Below are 21117 nucleotides of genomic sequence, written 5' to 3' on the forward strand. Positions count from 1 at the left end.
GTAAAATCGTAATAAGAGGCCCTGCTCTTTCGTGACGGCTCCATTGGTCGTAAGAATATTAAGTAGAAGAATGAAGAGTAGAATAATAAAATATTCAAAGCAGGCACCTTTTTAGAAAAAGAAAAAAAAAAATATAAGAAAGGGGGTGTGAGGGAAAGGGAGGAGGAAGGCGATATACGGGTATCGCATTGTCTCATGGGAGACTGGATCTACGCAACAAGAACGGGTGCTGGTTCAAGTGGTAGAGCTGTCATTGACTCGCCAGCACCGGTACTACTTGGCGCTGGCGCAATCTCTGGGTCTGGAATTTGTATGTCCAGCTAGTAAGAGATACTTGTTAGCATTGGCAATCAATTTTAGTTTGGCAACAGGCAAAGGGCCTTCTTACAGTCATGTACCCCGTGCGGCGGAGCGAAATCAGCTTCGGGGGAAGAACTCCATCCTCAGAAGACATGGTCTTTTCTTTTTCTCGATTCCACTGTTCGATCCACGCCTCTAGGTTGTTGAGTCGAGACTTAATACCGGTCATACCGAAATCATCCCACAACCAGCCAGTTGCGAGCCCAACAAATGCGTCAAACATATTTCGAAGATTATAGGGGTCGAAGGCCGGTATCAGCTCTTTGTTGAGCTTATCAATGATGCGCCGGAATTCAGGTTCAGGAACCCCGGCAGGATCCAGGATTTCAGGGTAGAGATTTGAAAAGGTAGGAGCCAGGTCGCCTTGGAGAAGCCAGTCGCGGCGAATTCGGATTATCCGCGTCTTGGCATACTCGGCAGAGTCTGTCGGTACATGAGGGTTCAAGTGAGGGAAGCATGGATGCTGCGGTCCCCAAGACTCTCCCAGGTCTGGTTGAATCTCTTCACCCATGATAGACGAGTTGGACGAAGAGATTGCAGATCCTATGCCGTCCCCAATAGAGACGTTGGAGAAGCGATGGGTGTCCATCACATCCGGCCCTCGCTCCAGGTCTCTGGAGTAGGACCGCCTGGATTCTTCATTTTCAGGCATCATGATGCCTTTCCCTTTGTCGACCCTGGGTATGTTTACGGGCGGTGGCGATTCACCGTTAACGTCACTGCTGGTTCTATTCTGAAAGTCAAACCGGGTTGGAGAGAGTGTTTGGGAGCGTCTCTCGTCGTACGACGCACGGACAGACCCAGGTAAGCTTATTCGCTTGTTATCCGTTGTGTTCAAATCGAACTGAAAGCTAAGCGGGGTTGACGTGGAGTGCCTCGCCTGTATATGTTCGGTGAGAGTGAGCAGAGGATAGTCGCCAGCGCCGGTGATGTTTGGGTCCGCGGTGTTGGTAGAATCGTCGAGAGCTGGATGCTGCAGCGGTACTGGAGGACCAATCGGGCTTGAAGGGCGCCGCCTGTGGGTGGAAAGTCTGGGAGTAGAGTTGGTAGGATTCCACAAGCTAGCAGACGAGAGGCGCTGCAAACGAGTCGGATTTGCGCCTGATGTCGTGAGGCTGCGAAATATCGAACGTTGGGCCTGCTTATGAAAGACGGGACGATGCGGTGATACAGGTTCTGTCACAGTGGCAGGTGCCTTGGAAGGACCGGAGCGAGCAGGCTGGTGAGAGGCAGGGACTGAGGCGATGGCGTCGGCGTGAGTGTCTGTCTGCGCGCCTAGGGAGGGCGGGTCGGCTGTGGTTGAGATTGCCTGGAGCTCGTATGAAGCCGTGGGAATGGTGGAAAGGGCACGGCCGCTGGGACGACCGCGCTGCAAGGAAACGGCGATGCGGTCGCGTCGGCGCTGGAGGATGGCGGAAGCAGCGCGCAGCTGCTACAAGGCGAGGCTAAGCGTGGCCTTGACCCCAAGAACGAGTGTCGCAGAGCTGCTGCGACAAAATATTCAATCGACTCTTCCGCCGGGGCCGTCGAGCGCAATGCTGAGTTGGAAATGCAAGGCCGGAAAGCAGATGCTAAGAAGGGCTTGGCGTAGGCGCCGTTTTCGTATTGGCTAATCAGGGGCGTGGTCTCAAAGGCGTTAGTGCGGCTGGTCAAATCTCTGGCACCGCAACTGAGCGATTGCATGTTTATCGATTGCTGCGATAAGACAAAAGACCGTGGGACGCTGGAGCAGCGCAAAGCAGGGCAAGGCAGGGCAGAGAAGGCTTTTTAAAAATCAAAATCCATTGCTGGAGTCACGACAGACAAGTGGGCGTAAAAGGGAGGCGAGAATGGAAGAAGTGGATGAAAAGAAGAGCGAAAGAAGCGAAGAAAGAAGCGAAGAAAAAGAAATGAAAGCTCTGGATCGCAAAGACTAGAAGCCGTGCATCGAGAGCAGCGAGATGGTCCGTGGTCATGGGAACCGGCTTGCCTTTATCTGCGTTTGATGCCTTTGGTCGTCTAAACCCATGCAGCATCTTGAGCCTCAGGGCTTACGTGCCTTGCTTGGTCCACTGCAAGTGAGCGTTAGCTGAGAGAATGCGGCATGGCTTCGGCGCCCTACACCAGTGGCGCTCAGCCAGAGCGCAGCTGGACTCCCAGTCCGACATAAATTTTGCACTGCTCTCTAGGGCAAGGAACGGAGCACATGCACCAACTTGGCTGGTTGGCCTAGGCCGTAATGCTCCAATTCCCACCACTCTGACAAACCAACAGCTCGAGATCTGCAGCGGCCTCTTGTGAGATTACAGCAAAGCCTGGAACTGCCCTATGGTGGAGATGCCGACAACCATAATTTTCATCAATTTTCGCGGCATTTCCGAAGACGTGGAACTACACACAGCATGGATTATGCGAACAAAGGATTCCACCACCATATTTCAAAGTACTACTACTTACAAGTAGGTCATCAAAGTGGCCACACGCACTAACAGCATCAGTGACTGTTCCAACTTGGAATAAATATACCCACGTAGTGGGTATGCATGCGTTGATCAAGGCACATGCTGGTAGACGTGGCAGCAGCAGCCTTTAATCCCTTGCAGAGCATAGGTAGCTCTATTGTGACCAGTATCGCCTCTATCCAACTTGGCATATCGCAAGGCTGGCAGTAATCAAGGGGTTATGGCGAAGCAGCAGACAAGGTACCTTGTTCATGTAGAACAAAAATAGAACATGAGCTATTGACTTGATGTCATTAAACTTTGTGGCAGCAACATTGGCGTCAGGGGCCATCACCAACAACCTGCTGCATCTGTGAAATTTAATCGGGCCACGCCAGTCGAGCCCGTGCGGAAGAGGGAAAGATCGCAATCTCTTCGGCCTGCATCGATCTCATCATCTCGAATAGGGGCTGGACAAGCCGTGCACTTCCATATTGCATGGCGCGCTGTCAGTGCCGCCCCCTGCAATGGCCGGGCCATTGATGGCAGATCGCAGAGATAGTACTAGTGGACTATTGAATGTTGTCCCCTTTTAGAAGCATCCTGGGCAAGGTTGGGGATCGTATTTCTGGAGATTGCCTTGCCTGTTCGCATGATGGCGATGCGGATTGCCCCCATGCTGGGAAATTGCTCAATGCGAATTTTGACGGGACGGGATGAAATTAAGCTGTTGGTGCCAGGCGGCCGGAAAGCGGGGCGCGATCTCGCGGAGCTGACTTGTCAGTCTGCGCTGTTTTGATGGCGCTTTAGAAGCAAATTCGAATACACATGCGAAGCACCATCTAGGCCTGCTCCGTACTTTGAGCAGTTGCTTTGCACGCGGTGGCTGAATATCTAGAGAATTGTGGACGCTTCACAATTGCTGCGGAGATTGTTAGGGCTAGCTCACTGCGTTTACGGACTACATGTCCTCGAGAGCAAAGAAAGAGCGCAGATAAGCTCTAAAATCACAAAACGCTGAATATACTTACTTGTAGGGATGGATCACTGGCGTCAATTAGCTTTGCATTAGAGATGATAGAATCCACGCTGCCATTTGATGGTCGCGATAGCCTCACTCACAACTTCAATTACAGGTGAATTTCGTCATAGTAGGGGCTTTAGCGCCCTGTCATGGCGGAGCATTTCGCCCAGCGCTATGCAGTGGAGACCATCGCCTTCTAGCGGTGTCGTCAACCCAAAGCCGACCAAGCTCTCCGTCAGGAATGCAGAAAAAATTGTAAAATATTACCATTTATTTCCGGAGCCTGAGACAGGTAGCCGACTGAATCGAGATTCGAAATCAGAATCAACATCAACAAACATGATTCCTTGAGCGCATAGAGCTTTTACTGCCATGACACTGTCCGTGCTGTCACTCATCTCACCTGCTGCGGCCCGCCATCACATCACCTGCCAAAATCAGCACAAGCCCGCTGTACCCCAGATTCTAGCCAGTCCAGCCACGCGGGAACGCTAGTCAGTAGCAGGGGAAGGCCGCTGGAGCGCTGACGGATGACCACTAAAGGTTGCCACCTCAGAGCTGCTCGAATTCCTGTTGACGTAAGGACGCTGCGGCGATCCAGCGCATACCACCCACCACTTTTCCCACGATCGATCCAGTCCTCTTCCTCCCTGTTTACCGCCTAATGGCCCTCCGCTGTCATCCCGCACAAACGTGCATAACCTAGCCATGCCGGCGGCAGCAATGCCAGATGACGGCCGCCAGGCCTCGACGGCATCGTCAGCCAAGCCTGGGCTCGCGGCAAGCTCCGGCGTCAGCCTCGGCCACGGTGGCGGCAGCACCAATGCCAACGGCAACGGCAGCACCACCTCCCCTGGACACTTTATCCGCCGTGCCAAACCCTTCGACGAGCCCTCAATGCGGTCAGGATCCATGTCGCGACACTTTTCAGACTCGTCGTCCGAGGCGCTCCCCCGGAGGAGCTCCAACTTTTCCGAGTATAGCTTGAACGAGGCACGCGACATACTCAACCCCCGGCCACACGCTCACGGCGAGCAGCTGTCCCATCACGAATCATCGCCACTGGCTTTTCTATCGCTGGCCTTTGCTTTTCTACCTGCCATCGCCGGCGTCCTTTTCCAGAATGGCACCTCGGTTGTCACCGACATCATGCTCTTGGGCCTCGCAGCCATCTTCCTTCATTGGTCAGTGACGCAGCCTTGGTAAGTAGCGGTAATGTTTCCGCCACTCCCTCCCCCGTAGGAAAGGGCACGAAAGAATTCATAACTTCATAGGCAATGGTATTACGCGGCGCAAGAAGTCCGTCTATTTCAAGAAAACTCGGTCAACATATCCCTTGAAGAAGACAGCGATCTCGACTCCCGGGGTAAATCCCCAAGCACTAGTGCACAACTTGACGATGTGCCCGAAGAGAAAGAGGGAGACGAGATGGAAGACTCGAGCTCGGGAAAGCGAAATGCCAAGGAAGGGCAGCAGATGACAGAGCAGCAGCAGGCTGCTCTGAAAGAGCTTTACCGTCATGAAAGCCTTGCGCTGGTATCATGCTTCGTGCTGCCACTGCTTAGCGCATATCTCCTACACTACATTAGAGGGCAGCTTAGTCGGCCATCCGAAGGACTTGTGTCTAATTTCAACTTGACGATTTTCCTATTGGCAGCTGAGCTGCGTGTACTTTCACACATGATCACTCTGGTCCAGTCTCGGACACTACATCTTCAGAAAGTTGTCCACGAAAATCCCTTTGGCCAGCAGGTTGGAACTGAGACACTATTAGAAGAGATGCTCAGAAGGCTAGAAAGGCTAGAAAGTCGTTCAACATCCCAGGGTCACGAAATCGCTGGACACGGACAGACGCTGGACTCGACGACAGCAACGATTAGCCGAGATGTCCGAAATACCATTCAACCAGAGCTGGACGCCTTGAATCGAGCTGTGAGGCGGTACGAGAAGAAGGCAACACTCCTCCAGCTTCAGACAGAATCCAGGTTCTCTCATGTACACGCTAAACTGGACGATGCCATTGCTCTAGCCGCCGCTGCGGCAAAGAATGCAAATAGACGGCAGAACTTCATCCCTTGGGCCTGGAAATGGATCAGAGCGATTGTAACATTTCCTTTCAAGGCCCTTCTAGAGATACTCGCTCTGCCTCTGAAACCTATAGTTGCATTTGCGAACAGAAATAAGCAGCCATCTGCGACGAGTCTACCGCCTTCAAGGAGCAAGGCGGGGAAGCCGCCTGCATCGCTGAAATATAACGGCGATCGAGTGCCGACGAGGCTTACCAAGAGATGATGGGATGTTAGTTAAAAGTGGCTTTTCTTTTGAGTGTGTTGGGGTTTGCCGGATTTTGCTGGAATTTCTATTTTTCTTTTTTTTTCTCCTTCTCTCTATGTTTTTCAATAGGCAGTCTTCGCTATCGGCAAGTTATAAAGTTATAAGCATATGAAAGTCTGGTCATGGCTGGATTCAAACGAATTACTACGAAGTAGCATTAGTACCGCTCAGCTTTATCATCCCAGATAACACGCCTTTCTTGGCGACAGTATTGGTAATCAATAATGCTACAATAGAGTTTCCTCTGCACATTATATATGAAACGTTGGCCCTTCGTAATGATTAAGTGGCATCTTTAGCACAGAGGATAAACTTCATCGCCTGCATACTTTGGGGGGTGTTTGATAGGAGCTGGGTACCCAGTAACACTACTGGCTTCATCCATTGTTTACGCCTCTTCGTCTCTTATCTCCTAGATATGACGTTGTTTCTCCTACACATCAGCGTCTCGTAACTTTTTGATAACGCGTCAGCAAGGTATTCCCGTCGCGCGTACTTTAAAGTGGTGTTGTTGACGTCTTCCGCGCGCATTAGACCCGCTGATCTGATTAAAGAGGCGGATTAGAGTTATAGCCGATTATTGATTTCCAACGCGCTACAAAGCACGCTATAGTCAATCTATTAACCTTCAATCCCACCTATTAGTGGCACGTGGTCCTAAGAAAAAAAAAATATCAAATCATAACGTTGAAGAATATGAATCATAATAAAAGGAGAGTTCTCGGGCTGTCCCAATTTGGTATCTGGCCCAGTATTTGAGGCACAAGAAAGGCAGTGCTACTGTATACCATGTAATCATAGTATTACCCTGCAGGGATGATGGTGAGGATGCTCTTTTTGAGTTCAGCCGTCTTGCGTGCTGCGAAGTATACTTTGCGCTAATACTATTTGTTTTCTTCTCTTGTTGTGAACGGCCAGGTGAATGGGCACATGTGCAATAGTGGTGGTTTGGCTCGCAGGATCTTGTAGCTTGGCAACTTGTGCCTTGTCCAATCGCTCAGCTCAATACAATCTACAAGGGAATAACCCCGGCCAATCTGGATGAAAACCAACTCTCCTCTGTTGTTCGACAGAGCATAGGTACTCACTTATCAGCTGAACTTTCCGTTGGTCAATAATCTCAAGCTGGGTGTTGCCTCAATATCGGAGCTGGGTTTCTTGTGTTATGATCGTATTAATCGAGTCACGGGGCCATGATACGATTCTTTTCGCATCTCCAACTGCAGTTTTCGGCGTTGGCCAAAAAAAAAAAAAAAAAAAAAGTGAGAGAGATTCCTCCGTCTTACATTGCCAAGTAGCAGTAATATTAGAGCTGAATGCTTATAATTAATTGCATTGTACAGCCCTTTGTACGTGTGTATCATCACGTTACTTGTCGCTGTAGGGTGGCACAAACCCGATGTTGCCCGCGCATGGTAAGGTTTCACCATTGATGGAGATGTGCGCCTAATTGATCACTCTGAAGAACTGGGGGGAGAAGTTTTGAAGAGTCGATTGTCTTCTGCACGATCGCGAAGATAGAGCAGGTGCCACAGGGATACGGAAACCAACGTGGGAAGAAGGCGCCTGGAGAGTTGGTGCACCATGACGGGCCAGTTATCTGCCGACTTTGGGTCACGCCAACCGAGTGGATCTCTTAATTTCGCAGCCCGAGGTGGCGTGGCGCATCAAAAGCTGCTGGCTGCGTCCTAAAGGAGAAGAAGGTTTGGTTTGGAGCAGTGCCAAGGATTGGCTGATGGTATCGTGTTGATGCCGAAGAGGATGCGCTGTACAGCCTTGTATTCCGTGTACAGTATGCGCTTCGTACATACGAGCACATGCAAGCAAATCCTTGGCTACCAACGAGAGTGTTTTTGGGCGGCACGTGAAGATCAACTTGCGCGTAGGCGAACTTCATGCAAGGGAAATGTATGCATGTATTTACTTGGAGTAGCACCGCGATAGGCGTGATTGGCCATTCTTCCCTCATACCTACCTGTGTATGCACCATGTCCTCTTGGAGGCGGAGAAATAGAGGCTCGATGGAAGAGACGATTATAGGCTGCGTACGGCAAGCTCTCTCTAACAATGATGTAACCATATGAGCCGGGATCCAGCCATGCAGTAGTCTCATCGGCGCTCCGTGGTGTCCGATGAGGTGACGAGACCTGATACCACCTAATACTAGTGTAGTAGTGGTGCTACTGCTAGTGGTATTCTATGCATCCGACAAGGAGTACTTCAAGCTTGGCTACGCTCGCTCGGGGCCATGGATGGTCAGTGACGGCAACAATACCAGGATCTTCAGCACGCAAGAGACACTCTGTTGCTCGCACAGTTCTCCGTACTAATACGGCAGTGCATTGGTCCCAGCATGTGTTGCAAGGGAGAATGGTCAGCTTCTCTCTGCTTTTGGTTATTAGCTCGCAATGCACAGCATAACGTACAGGATTCAGGAAACGAACCAATGGTCGCGTTGTGGCAAGGGAACAGCATTGTGGAAGGACTGGGGATTTTCAGCTGGGGATTTCTACATGTGCTCTATAGAACTGCGGCGCAGATATGGTGGCTGAATTTCATTATCAGATGGCAAGAGTCGTGAAGATAGACTGCGGCTGATTTTTGGCACCCAGTCGGTTGTTATATCCAGAAATAAATTGTAAATCTCCGGTGCATCTTCCGCTAGCAGAGACATCCGTCCAGCTTGGACTGGGTCATCGGAGGATACTGGGAGAAGAAGCTCGAGGGCTGGCCAAGTGCTATTACCATTATGAGGCTAATGAGACACTTTAGGAGCCCCCAGTATGTCGTACTACTGCAGCACCATGTACCGAGTGCCACCCTACCTTGGCTGGTTTGAAAAAAAAAAAAAAATAGCACTACGAGCACTTGATATTCCGTTGCCATGACGAGATGGCGCAGCTGCTACTGTTTTAGCGGCCCCGTACTCGCAGACCGAAGCGATGATCTTTCCTGGGCGAGATAGATATGGACGGATGGAGATAGCAGCGACCGAGTGATCCTTTCTTTTCCTTCCTTTTTGCTGCTTCGCAAGCATCGTGTATTATTAAAGCAATTTGGATTCAGCAGCACCTGTGGCGCCCCGCCACATCAAGCCCACGGCGCACGGGTTGTTTAGGCTCTGCCCCATCCTTGGCCTTGGCTGGCTGAAAGCGGATGGCACCGCGCCCGGCTGGTTCCTGCCAACGACCCCGCTCGGCGGCCAAAGCTCTCTGCGGCCCCTGGACGACAGGTCGCGAAGTCGCCGCACAGGTACCGTGGGCAGCGCTACTACCACTAGCGCCCAGCACTTGCGGTAGAGCTTGCGGTAGCGTGGGGCTGCTGAGGTACCGGCGGATACCTCGATGCTGGAGCAGGCAATCAGATCCAGCCTGTTCCTGCATGCATCTCTGCCGAAGCCGCCATGTTCTGGCGGCCCCTGCACCCGCTCAGTCTGGTTTGCCTCTCGATTCCATCCACAGTGGCAGATCGGCTGGTGATGGCCATCGCATCAGCCAATGCTCCCAGCTCGTTGCCCGCGCCAAAAGAAGCGAGAAAACCGGCCCCGAGCGTCATGCATCCTTTACTCTCTGGGCTCCCGTACGCCCTGCATATGCATGCGCCAGCGCTACGCAGCACTCTTGGTGGCACCGCCTAGAGCGAGCCACGAACCTTTGCTTTTTCTGCTTCTCCAGCCCTGCATCCGCCGCTGCAGCCGGGAAATTGGCCCAACAGCCACGCGCCATGGCAGATGCCCACCCGTCGATTGGATTGGGTCCTGGCATCCCTGGCTGTGTCCGCGATGCCGGGCTTGATTTGACTTTGGGACCGCTCGCTGCGTGCCACGGTCCGGAGGCCAGGCCCAGAACCGCAAGCACTAACAGACGTGGCCGAATGCTGTGCCGATCGAGCTGGAGTTGTCCGCATGCAGGCGTGGACGAAGCAGCAAGACGAAGCTATTGGGCCGGGATGGGGAAAGGCAGGAAAAGGCAAAAAACAAAAGAGCCGCTCTTTGCTTCTCCGGACACCTCCCTCCTCTCTTCTCGCTTGGTGACATTGAAGCCCGCATGTCTCACTTGATCTTGTCATAGGTCCTGGTTATCTGACCAACTCCCCCATTGTGCGTGGCCCATCCCCTATGCATGTGAGACATCTCTCTATTCGGTTTTGGCAGACTTTTGGAGCTCCTCTGCCAATCCCCTGCAGTCATATACAAAACGTGTCTCAGCTCGTGCCAACTTTGCTTGGCTGTATACGGCATTACTCGCATGCCTGCTGAGTAGCCATTATATCTATCTAGGCACTGGTTTCATGTAATCAGCGAGCGGGGGCTTCTTTTATGATTCAGCTGTTCTTTTCAAGTTCTTTCTCGCCTTTCGATTTTTTTTTGGCCTGCCTCTACTTTTCCCGTTACGCTCGGATGAAGCTTCACGGCCCGCAGATATAGCTGGGAGCATTTTCTCATATTAGCGGCTTCTAAATCCACCACTGGCGGCATCGACGTCCGAGCAAGCACAGCGAGAATGCTAAAGGCTATGAGGCTGCAGGCACTCGTATGCCTTTTCCTGGTCCTGCAAGTGACCGCCACGGCCGGCTTTTATCCACAGAGACGAGATGATACCTCCGCTTCAACGCCCGCCGCTTCATTGCATGGTTCAGAACCAAGTCCAAAGCCGAGTTCACAGCCAAGTCCACGGCCCTCTGCTACCAAAGAGCGACACGATGACAGCAAGCAGACAGACGCCCCGAAACAGTCGACTCACACAGATGCTCCTGACAGCACTACAACATCCGCGACACCGACAATTCAGACCACAGCCACAGTTGCTTCGGACAGCCCTTTGAATACTTCGGCCTTGTTTAACTGTAAGAATCCAATTCTGCCGCTGACCATCTCAAGTTAGCTTGCTGACATATGGACTGATAGCAACAATCCCGACCCCCCCCGGCCAGCTGCCTATTCAGCCCGTCATAACTCCAGGATGGGGTGTTGCTGGAGCCATTTTGATACTCACTGGAATTTTCTATACCATTATTGGGCTCAGAAATCGATGGATCAACTGCTTCTTCTCGACTGCCTACCTTACCTCTCTCGGAATAACAGTCCTTGTAGTCTATCTCATGGACGTCCCTGTCAGCCTGGCAATTCAGGGAGCATATGTCGCTGCTGTCACTCTATCTGGCTGTGTGCTAGGAGCAGCATCATTGATCTTTCAAGAGTTAACTGAAGGCCTGGGATGTGCTCTGGGAGGCTTCTGTCTTAGTATGTGGCTTCTTTGTTTGGTACCAGGAGGCTTGCTACATGATACGCTAGGTCGAGCAATTTTCATCTCTTGTCTTTCTGTCGCTGGCTTCGCCTCCTCTTTTAGTCACTACACCCGAGATTGGGCCATGATTATTTTGATGTCTTTTGGAGGCTCAACAATAATTGTCTTGGGTATTGACTGTTTCAGTAGAGCCGGGCTTAAAGAATTCTGGGCTTATATCTGGAACCTAAATGGAGATTTATTTCCCCTTGGTACAGATACCTATCCTATTACTAGAGGCATCCGAGTAGAAACTGCGGTAATCGTTATTATCTGCCTCATCGGAATTAGCTCCCAGATGAAACTCTGGAGAGTTGTCCGAGACAGACGCGATAGAAAGGCTTTGAAGCTCGCTGAGGATCAGAGGTGTCTTCAACAAGAAGAAGAAAATGTCGGTCGCAACATTGGACAGCAAACAGCACGGGAACGAGTTGCCTGGGAAAAGGTCTATGGAGGCAGAATTCTTCAAGACAGCAATGGTACAAGTACTACCTCACACTACTCATACGGCACCGACAGCGGCAGCAATAGCAAAAGACAACCAAGAATCCATTCTGAGTCTATTTGCACAGAATCCAAAACTGATATTGAGATGACGGAATTGTCAGATTCAAGTGTAGTGCAAGCCGGCGCAGATGGACTCATGTCCATGGAAATGGCCAAGGAAGGCAAATTCATGGTACGAATAGCTGCAGACGAAGTAATGGAGACGCCAAACAACAGGGAAGGTGAGATAGCCGAAGAGCCAATTGACGCAATTTCAGAATTTGGCGCGGAAGGTGTCGATAGCGACAGAGCTGGGTCACACTCAGAGATGGCCAAGGAGAAGGAAATTTCTCAAATAAGCTCAGAGCGTAGACGGAGTTCTCGACAGAAGAGTACGACACCCGCCCCTGAGGTAGTTCCCTTACCATTCAAGACCCCGACAGAAGAAGACTTGAAATCTATTGGTGATCGGTCGTCTGTTGCGACATTTGCTGATGACGAAGTCTTTGCATCTGCGACTCCCCTTCGAAATTCTCTCGTCCAAAGAGTCTCACAGAGCTCAGTGACGCTTCTTAGAAGCTTATCTCAGCAGAGGAAAAAGAATATGTCTCCTGAACGCCAGTTAGAGACTGGTGAAAGCTCTGAAGATTTGGTTGAGCCAGTAGCCTCTGTCCATGATGATAGCAGATCCTCCTTGGCGGCAACCGTTGATTACGAAAGCTTGAGCGATTATCAGAACGATCATGAGTCTGTCATCGATGGTGGTATCCGAAAGAGCATCGAGATCACTGCAGAGCTAGGCGAAGCCGAAGCAACTCAAAATCCAGAGGCGGCGGAAGTCGAGGCTGCAGCCGTGAATAATATTGAGAAATCAGAGGTCATTGAATCTCAAACAATATCCAAGAAAATGCCAGCCAATGAAGAAATTGAAGCAACATCCGGATCAAATGAGAAATTCGATGGCGATGGCGATGAGTTAGATAGAGAAGTCTCAGATGCCAAGGCTGGAAATGCAGCCGGAGAGGAAGAGACCTCGGCAGCTCATGAACAGGAACACACTGCAACCGCAGGCAGTATGACGGAAGGCAAACTGCCCGAATCTAACGAAAAGAACAAATCCGTTTCTTCAGCAAGTTCAATTCCAGTGACTTTGACAAAAGATCGATTACCGACGTCTATGTCAAAGGCTGCACTTTCTTACAGGACGAATGAGTGGGCTAAACATCTTGGCCATGCGGACACTCCTGAACCTGACGCTATTCATATCGAGCCATATTCGCCTGAAGTGGATATGGAAGAAGTCCCCAAATACGTCGATATCGAGGATCTTCAGAGAAACATTACTGACACCTCGTCATATGTGTTTCCTGAGCAATCCGATTCTGGATCAAACCAAGAGCCCTCCGTGCAGCCAAACGCCAAGACAGTTAAGAAACAAGCGCGTATTTCTAATATCGTTGTTTCCCCGGCAGTGTCTGCGGATGCTACGAGCCCCAGCGGAAGTCCTAGATCGCCTACTAGTGACATGGCCGGTCTCCAACCAGCCGCCGTAACCCTACGACGTACATCTTCAGGTTTTGCCCCGATTGTCGAAGAGCAAGATGCTATCCAAGCTAGTAGGCTATCCCTGGAAGGCACTTCTCAGCAAGACGGCACCCAGCTGAATCCGGCACCATTCCGGCCGATAGTGCCTCGTGTTGTGTCTTATTCGAGCCCTCATACTCTACTCGGTCAGAGAGAATCTGTCCTACGGAGTCGATCACAAGGCAATCTCGTTTCCCAGCTAGCCGACTATCACATTGATACACAGGGATCTGTTGTTGACGCAGACTCCCTTCACAACTATCCTATAAACGCTCGAATGCTTAGCCCTGATCCCGATGATCTTCCGCTGAGCCGACGAAGAGAGATTATACGCCAAGGCAGCAGGACAAACTTACCACCTTCAAATTATAGGTTGAATCGCTCAAGTAATGGAGTTGAAGTTTCCGGAAATACGCAATTCAATTCACATCAACCGAAGAGAATATCCTCTGTCTCTGCGATAGCCCAAGAAACAAGACTTGCCAACTTTCGACATTCGATAGCCAGAGATCTTCAGTCAATGACTCCTGGCGTTCCCCCTAATCTCGGCCGCGAAACTCCCTTTGGGCCAACGCCCGTTCTTATTGATGACATGGATATGCAACGTATGGTATTAATGGAAAAGAAGGAAGCGGAAATACAACGGAAGGAGATGCAAAGGCGAGAAAAGGAGTGGAATGATCGAGTGTTCGATGCTCGCATGCGGAGCGGCGATCTCTTAGACGCACACCGCGAGGTCATACGGAAGATGCAGAGTTCGGCGAAAGATGCATGATTGGACAGATAATGGATAAAGACATGGCGGCACCTGACTCTATATTAAAGAGCGTCGGGCGGCGCGGTAGTGGATCAGCGGCAAATATCATTACCTAGTGGTGCCTATTGGAACATAGAGAAACAAATCTATATTATAGCACACGATGGTTCATTTAGAATACTATGTATACATATATATGTAAAAGGAAGAATTGGCTAAATAGAAAGCAATCAATCGAGATATTAATTGATATGTGCTTTTAAAGATCAACACTGGATTAAGAATCCTCGTTTTTAAGATAGATTCGTGCCGTCTTTTCCTTCCACTCGCCCTCCATAGCCACTAGCCTGATTTGAGGTGGAAGGGACGAGCAGTGCTGGAGGTGCTGCGTTGATAGCAGAATGGTCTTTGTCCTTATTATATTTGTTGTTGGAAAAAGTCGTATGCTTTGCTGCTGCTGTATAAGGAGCAGAGATTCGAGATTCTTCGTCAGACCAGACAGACCTGTGGGTAGGTTGATGGCTGAGTAGCTCTAAGGGCGCAGAAGAAGCATCTTGTTCGGGGAGCTTGAAGAGAGATAGCTTGAAGGGAAGGGAGAAATTGAGACGGGTGCGAAAGAGAAATGGGTTGCGAAGAATAGGCTGAGCATGAATGTCCTGGTTGTGGACAGGTAGAGATGTTGCTGCTGGGGCAGGCTGTTGGAGCGTTGACCCCATTTGGTTAGACGGTATGCTTGTCATGAAATTCAAATCTGAGGGAGCTGCGCTCTTTTTAGATGATCTGGTAAAGTGTCAGCAATCATCGATGCCTAAAGAAGATGGAAATCCGGGCTAATTTACCTCGTAGACATTGTGTGACTACCGTTAGACATGGAGGCTAGCACCCGAGCATCTGGGTTATACTCTTCATATAGCCAGGGGAACATTTTCCCAAGCCCCAAGTATAGGAGAGCCACGCGGTAACAGTTCATGGCATCTTTGGTCATGCCAAAGAAGATGAATATCGGTACAGTCGATACGATTGGGAGGTAGCACATATTCATGTATGACCAGTGTATTTCGCCACTTGTCAAGTATATGATGGTGTTCCAGGGTATCTCGTCCGGGCCATGGTGATGGATGGCGTTGAAGTCAAATGGAGCGAGAGCTCCGGCAACTCGCATATTGACGATGGCGAGCGCTATAACGATGGGGAGGAAAGGCACAAGAATCGCAACGACCATGAGATAGAGGCGGCGGCGGGCTCGTTGGCTGCGGGCATAGGCAAGGGGGCTGTTGGAGAGAGCAGACGCGGTGGCTTTGGAGACTTGGCGGTATCGTATGTATATGAATACTATGGGAGACAAGATTTAGTAAATGTTTCCGCAATACATCGGTAGCTGGATCCTGTTGGTTGTTGATCGTGTTTTGGCATTTGGACTTACTAGCATAGCCGGCAGTTAAGAGGGACATGATTACTGGTAGGAAGATGTCGAAGACCATATACGGCCACGAATGGGAATTAGCCCAAGAACATCCACTCAGTGTTCCAATGATATATCGCTGCTGAGTGAGAGGATATGTCCACACGACCTGCAGAAGCGGCAGTGGAAAGATGATGAGTGCCTGGGCAATGTTTCGCCGGGTTTTTTCCTTCTTCGTAAGAGGACTGGCTCTCATGTTTCCGATCTGGAGGGCCAGGTTCCGCATGATGGCTAACAGACATGTGGTATAGAGACCGATAAGGAGATTGTGGAAGTAGGAGTCGACATCGCAAAGGCCGTAACCCGGCCACCAGGACTCCACGTCATCGTTGTGCCAGATGAGAGAATTGACAACGGTCTCGAAGTTGGCCAGCTCTACAACGAGGATGAGCATGACAGCGGCCAACTCTCCGTTGCGATAGAGGAGCCGGAGAGGGACGAGACAGACGATGTTGCCGATGAGGGCGAAGACGACGCGACAGATGAGGTTGACCATGAGGGATGGATTGGTGAAAACGACCGGGGGTGGGCCGGGCATGGCGATTTCGGGAGCACCACGACGGGCAAGATCGAAAAGTGAGCCCATGATGGCGACTTGATTCAGTATTACCAATACCAAGATGAGGATTTGATATCGTGGGACAGGATGCTCGCGAAGCAAAGGAGGGGAGATGAAGATGACGATGATGATAATGTAGATGGCGGCGATATAACTGAGAGGAAAAGAAGCCAGGAGAGAGACTAACACTGATGATGATGAACAGCAAGCAGTATACTCTTTCAAAACAAATTGCGAAAAGATAACTTCATGATCAATAAGCTATTACTGAGGTATAGAGCGAGCAGCAAAAGCAAAGCAGAGGTCGCACAATTGGATATCTATAGAAACAATAAAGGAGTCAATAAAAAAAAAAGGGTAATCGAGGATACTTTTATTGGCAGAAACTCTTGCACAGAAATTACACAGGAATAGTATAGACCTCCTCTCATACACGCATGCACACACAGCCCGACGTCAGTACATGTTGATTCACAACAAAAAGTTCCATTTTGTCGGCCCTTGCAAAATGGACGAAACTATTGCCGGCTGAAGAACGAGCAAACTGGGGTAGCAAATTTGGCAATGAAGGAAAAATAAAAAGCGGATCAGGCTCGAGATATGCAGCCTCTCGCGTCCAACTTCCATTGATTGAGACGCGATCCCCTGGTCTCTACAGACATCCCAAAGCGCAAGCAAGAAGGGGAAGAGCCAAAAAGAGGTTTCGTGGCTGCATCGTGATATGCAGGCAATCACCAAAAATGGCCACTGGTTGGTGGTTTGGGAAATGTTTGTTTCTATTGGAGGCGTTTATTGAGAGACGGATTGAGCTTCTATTGATGGCCGAAATAGGCAATGCCCTGTGCGCATGGCTGATCCCGCAACCTTCAGCGGCAGCGCGGCTACCCGGATTTCTGGGCCTATGCTCTATAAAAAGGGGGAGAAGTGAGGAAAACATGACTACGGCTGCTAGACTAGTAGAAGAGGAGCATTATGCTACGGCTGTGGCTCGCAGTGCCGAGATGGATGAAGCGACTGCGGATCGGGGTAGGTAGTTAGTAGTTTGGTGTTTTGATAGGGGCTTATTGTGAGCGAGAGATGGCTAATGTATCGTCGAGGTTGTACGAAGCACAAGAGGGGGTGCGTGCAGCGGCCAGGCGGAGGGATTCCGAACGAGGGGGGATTGTTCCTAGACCGAATATGTGAGACGAGACACAGAAATGGACCTGGAGATGATTGCCGTTTGGCTTGTTTTTTGCGTGGTGTTGATGAATCAAGCCTAGCAGGCGGCTTCAGTGACTGGCGCCAAAGTCGGGAGCTAATACTGCAGATCGCCGCTGTCAATGGACGCTACACTGGAAGGGCTTAGCAGCTGGCCGTCTCTGTGACGGCGGCAACGCATATAGCGATACACCTCTCTAGGGACATATACCAGGGACTATCGTGTGTTGATCGCTCAATCGGGGACAGGGAAACATTGGCCCGCCGTCCAGCCAATCATTGCTCAAACAGCTTAGGTGCGGGCTTAATCTTATCGCGTCCTGACGTGACCCATTTCTTCGCAGCTTTTGGAGAGCGAGCAAGGGAGGGGACCAAACAAAAGCACAACCGTCTTGACGAAAAACTTGTAAGTCTTTTCCTCCCTCCCCTCGACTGCTGTTTTTCTTTTTCCTTTTTCCTTTTCTTTTTGCAATCGCTGACCATTATCATTCAAGCCACAATCTTCAATCCACCACCATGTCGTCGTTCCTTTTCCGCCGCGCCACCGCCGCCACAGCTGGAGCTGCCCGCGCATTCAGCACCACCTCCCCGCGCTCCATCGCCCGCATCACCATCGTCGGCAACCTGGCCGATGCGCCCGAGGCCCAGGTCGGCGGCTCCGAGCAGAACCCCAAGGAATACATCAGATACGCCGTTGCGAGCAACAGCGGGAGCAAGGAGAACCGCCAGACCAGCTGGTTCCGCGTGACGGGCTTTGTGGACGGTCCTCGCAAGGACTTTTTGCTGGGCCTGCCTAAGGGGTATGTTTTTTTTTTTTTCTTTGTTGGAAGAATGCCAATGATTTAAAAGATGAAAGGAGAATATGGCTGATGATTGGTTTAACTAACGTTTTTTCTTTTCTTCTTTGTAGCACCCTGGTTTATGTTGAGGGCGATGCGAGCATCAGCTCTTACCAGGATTCCAATGGACAGACCAGACACGGCCTCAGCGTTATCCAGCGTGAGTTATCAATCTACTCCAAGCTCGCTCGATGTTTATACACTCAGTTTTTTACTAACTATGCGGCAAAATCACAGGCAGCATCGAGGTTCTAAAGCGCCCCTCACTGCCTGAGCAGGGCGAGTAAAGCAGGTATATAGCGGAACTGGGCTGGGCTTGGCTGCTAAGGGATGAGCAAATGGATTCTGGCTGGGTGTTTGGCGAATAAGAGGCAGGCGGGTGCTTGCTTGCCATGTAACTGTAGTATTGCCTGATGATTTGATGTATGATTTTGATGCGATAGATGAACTCTCGGCTCTCCTGCTTTGGCCACTTGCGATGCGCGATTCTCCCAATCTCTCTATAAAAAAGCCTACGTGCTCGCGATGATTGTACTATATATCCAACATTTATTTTATTTTATTTTTCGCTTCATCAGACTAAGGTTACGCTGTCCATGCAGCCGTACCCTGCAGCTACGCCTCCCTCTTCGCTCTGGTCACCCTTTGTACGAAGCAGATATCCTGCGCCCTCATTGTGGAGCACATCGCCGGTGCCCTGATTCCACAGGCAGGTGCCATATATGCCCAATTCGCAAATAATACCACCTTCCTCCAGGTGGCCGTTTCTAAGGATGACATTTGAGACAGGCGGCGGCACAATGAGCTCCATGAGGATGTATGCGCCCCAATGTTCCTCTGGCAGAGTCTTGAGGAATTCCGGAATGGCGCTTCGGTAGATGTTGTTGCCTCCTCCCTCTCGCTGGGGCTTGAGAACATATGCCTTGCATAGCTCGGGATCCAGCGCCTTCTTCCGCGCTTCTAGACCGGCTTCAGATGTGTCCATGGGGTAAATGTTGGTAAACGTCTTCCAGAGCTCAGCGGCAGCGGGAGTACTGTCGTCGATGAACTTGCCGAGAACAGACGGCGCGGATGAAGGTCGAGGAGTGGCGAGCACTTGTTGAACCTTTTTAGTACCGGCCAGCTGAGTAAGAATGCTAGGGCACTTGATTGCGCCGGACCGCTCCAGGTGGTATCTGGCATCCCAGGCACTTTGGTCAGGATAGTCATTAGTGTGGTAGCCAGAGCGCATGTAAATGACGGCCACTTCAAAGACCTTGGATGGGTCGCGAGGAAGGTGGTAGAGGAGCTGGCGCTTCGGTGTGTCTGCGAGGGTGGTGTGCTTGAGGATGTCTGACATGGCAAGTCTAAAAACTGGTATCGTCGGTGACGACTGGGTGACCTGGTACTCCAGATGGCGTTGATCAAAGATGTTTCGCTCGCCTCCCTGTACCAAAAAGATAACACATTTGGCATGACCTAGGTCAGACTTGGGGTAGGCATGGAAAGCAGCCTGAATACCGCCTGCTAGGCCCTGAATGCTTTGGTTCTCGGGGAGGTTGAGTGAGTCCGGTGCCAATGCGTGTTGGAGCAGGGGATACTCGGTAGCTGCAAGGAATCTGAGCGCTTGCTGGTTAGCCTTTGATGTAGAATGTTTCGCATTAATACTGACTTGTGTAATTTTGATGTGTAAGCCGAGAGGCCACCGAAGGATGCGGCGATGGTGTTGAACTCGACTTGTTTTACTTGAACAGAGGGGGGAGAGACTGCATTGTCCTGATGGACCATGTAGTCTGATCTAAAGAGACCCAAGGATAAAGACTAAGATTCACAAGTCAAAGAGTAAATATGAAAGCTCAGTAAGATTGGTGAGTGCTGTCATGTATATATGTACCTGGGTGTAGCCCTCAGCCTTGACCTTGAGATGGACGGCCCATAGGTTGCGGATGAAGTCATCGCCATTTATGACCCTTTATAAATCATGTTAGTTTGTGACTGGTCACTGATGTGGTTGCTACTGACTCATTGACAGTTTGCTCCAGAAATGCCTCGTCACGGCTCACAGCTGCATACAGCTCGTTGTAAGTCTTTTGCACAGCCCGGCCCTGCTCGAAGCACTCTCGCGGGAATGGAGTGGGGAAGAGAGTGACTGGGACGTTGATGGCCGTGATGCCAGCTGGGTCAGTTTCAGTTGGGACAACTGCAGGGGGCGACCGCACAGCGAGGCCGTTGGCAATGGCCCAATCTTTGACCGTTTCGACGAGGGCATCTTTTTCAGCTTCCTTCAATGGCGGGGGATAAGCCCCGCTCGTGAGAGATGCCATTAGTAAGAGGGAGGCAGGAAGAGGCTATTTAAAGAAAAGGAAGAAGAGAAGAGGATGCGGGAGGCCTCGCCCAAGATACGGCAACTGGCCAGTGGCTACAGGTTGTTGGTTGGGTTGTGTAAGTGCGGCGAACTGCAGTTGTGAAGATTTCGCGAGCGGTGCTTCTGTAAGCGTGTGAGCGTTGAGAGAACGATATAGTGTTAGTGCGAGATCCCACAGATGTGGATTATTAATGGCTTTCCGAAGTGCTCCGTAAATACATTGACTTTGTCTGCGCCCTTGTGGGTTTTTAATGCCAAACGTGTCGATTCACACGGCTAGGACAACTGCCAGTAAAGTCTGCGTTATCGCAGGAGTTTGCACAATCTTGACAAGATGGCACGCAGACAGCACTATTTCCTCTCTTGCATCGGCCAAGGTGCCATTGGGGCCTCGCCTCAATGCAAGCCGCACGCACATGCGCGCACAGCCTCAGCCCCCGCCACATGTTCCTTACAATCGTGC

The 21117-nt window shown here is 50.7% G+C and overlaps 6 protein-coding genes across 6 annotated transcripts; 3 read left to right on the forward strand and 3 right to left on the reverse strand.

The window, feature by feature from the left end:
- Positions 1-209: 209 nt before the first annotated feature.
- On the reverse strand, positions 210-1015 carry TrAFT101_004047 (uncharacterized protein; the record flags this gene model as incomplete). Its single annotated transcript, XM_024903119.2, has 2 exons — positions 210-320; positions 389-1015. 2 exons carry the CDS (start codon positions 1013-1015, stop codon positions 210-212), a joined length of 738 nt encoding a protein of 245 aa, XP_024766177.2.
- A 3142-nt stretch (positions 1016-4157) lies between these two features.
- Positions 4158-6407, forward strand: TrAFT101_004048 (uncharacterized protein). Its single transcript, XM_024907269.2, has 2 exons — positions 4158-5006; positions 5079-6407. The coding sequence occupies exons 1-2, from the start codon at positions 4513-4515 to the stop codon at positions 6094-6096; spliced, it is 1512 nt and encodes a 503-aa protein (XP_024766176.2). The 5' UTR covers positions 4158-4512; the 3' UTR covers positions 6097-6407.
- A 3587-nt stretch (positions 6408-9994) lies between these two features.
- Positions 9995-14506, forward strand: TrAFT101_004049 (uncharacterized protein). The gene is made up of 2 exons (XM_024903025.2): positions 9995-10983; positions 11045-14506. Exons 1-2 carry the CDS (start codon positions 10641-10643, stop codon positions 14266-14268), a joined length of 3567 nt encoding a protein of 1188 aa, XP_024766174.2. The 5' UTR covers positions 9995-10640; the 3' UTR covers positions 14269-14506.
- Positions 14507-14543: 37 nt separating this feature from the next.
- Positions 14544-16298, reverse strand: TrAFT101_004050 (uncharacterized protein; the record flags this gene model as incomplete). The annotated part of the gene is made up of 3 exons (XM_024898894.2): positions 14544-15030; positions 15090-15582; positions 15674-16298. 3 exons carry the CDS (start codon positions 16296-16298, stop codon positions 14544-14546), a joined length of 1605 nt encoding a protein of 534 aa, XP_024766173.2.
- A 1607-nt stretch (positions 16299-17905) lies between these two features.
- TrAFT101_004051 (uncharacterized protein) lies at positions 17906-18886 on the forward strand. The gene is made up of 3 exons (XM_024909254.2): positions 17906-18271; positions 18382-18470; positions 18548-18886. The coding sequence occupies exons 1-3, from the start codon at positions 17988-17990 to the stop codon at positions 18595-18597; spliced, it is 423 nt and encodes a 140-aa protein (XP_024766172.1). The 5' UTR covers positions 17906-17987; the 3' UTR covers positions 18598-18886.
- Positions 18645-20959, reverse strand: TrAFT101_004052 (uncharacterized protein). Its single transcript, XM_024898781.2, has 4 exons — positions 20312-20959; positions 20184-20259; positions 19962-20110; positions 18645-19908 (listed from the first exon to the last, which is right to left on the reverse strand). The coding sequence occupies exons 1-4, from the start codon at positions 20611-20613 to the stop codon at positions 18885-18887; spliced, it is 1551 nt and encodes a 516-aa protein (XP_024766171.2). The 5' UTR covers positions 20614-20959; the 3' UTR covers positions 18645-18884.
- Between the last annotated feature and the right edge of the window lie 158 nt (positions 20960-21117).

The sequence above is a fragment of the Trichoderma asperellum genome, chromosome 2, assembly GCF_020647865.1.
Source record: "Trichoderma asperellum chromosome 2, complete sequence".
NCBI lineage: Eukaryota > Fungi > Ascomycota > Sordariomycetes > Hypocreales > Hypocreaceae > Trichoderma > Trichoderma asperellum.

Bases quoted from the DNA above. Each gene is read 5' to 3' on its own strand.
- TrAFT101_004052 (XM_024898781.2), bottom strand. From the start codon at position 20,613: ATGGCATCTCTCACGAGCGGGGCTTATCCCCCGCCATTGAAGGAAGCT. The intron at 20,260-20,311 runs GTCAGTAGCAAC...TGATTTATAAAG, and splicing joins CTGGAGCAAACTGTCAATGA to GGTCATAAATGGCGATGACT. The intron at 20,111-20,183 runs GTACATATATAC...TGTGAATCTTAG, and splicing joins AGGCTGAGGGCTACACCCAG to TCTTTATCCTTGGGTCTCTT.
- TrAFT101_004049 (XM_024903025.2), top strand. From the start codon at position 10,641: ATGCTAAAGGCTATGAGGCTGCAGGCACTCGTATGCCTTTTCCTGGTC. The intron at 10,984-11,044 runs GTAAGAATCCAA...ATGGACTGATAG, and splicing joins TACTTCGGCCTTGTTTAACT to CAACAATCCCGACCCCCCCC.
- TrAFT101_004051 (XM_024909254.2), top strand. From the start codon at position 17,988: ATGTCGTCGTTCCTTTTCCGCCGCGCCACCGCCGCCACAGCTGGAGCT. The intron at 18,272-18,381 runs GTATGTTTTTTT...TCTTCTTTGTAG, and splicing joins TTGCTGGGCCTGCCTAAGGG to CACCCTGGTTTATGTTGAGG. The intron at 18,471-18,547 runs GTGAGTTATCAA...GCAAAATCACAG, and splicing joins CGGCCTCAGCGTTATCCAGC to GCAGCATCGAGGTTCTAAAG.
- TrAFT101_004048 (XM_024907269.2), top strand. From the start codon at position 4,513: ATGCCGGCGGCAGCAATGCCAGATGACGGCCGCCAGGCCTCGACGGCA. The intron at 5,007-5,078 runs GTAAGTAGCGGT...ATAACTTCATAG, and splicing joins TGGTCAGTGACGCAGCCTTG to GCAATGGTATTACGCGGCGC.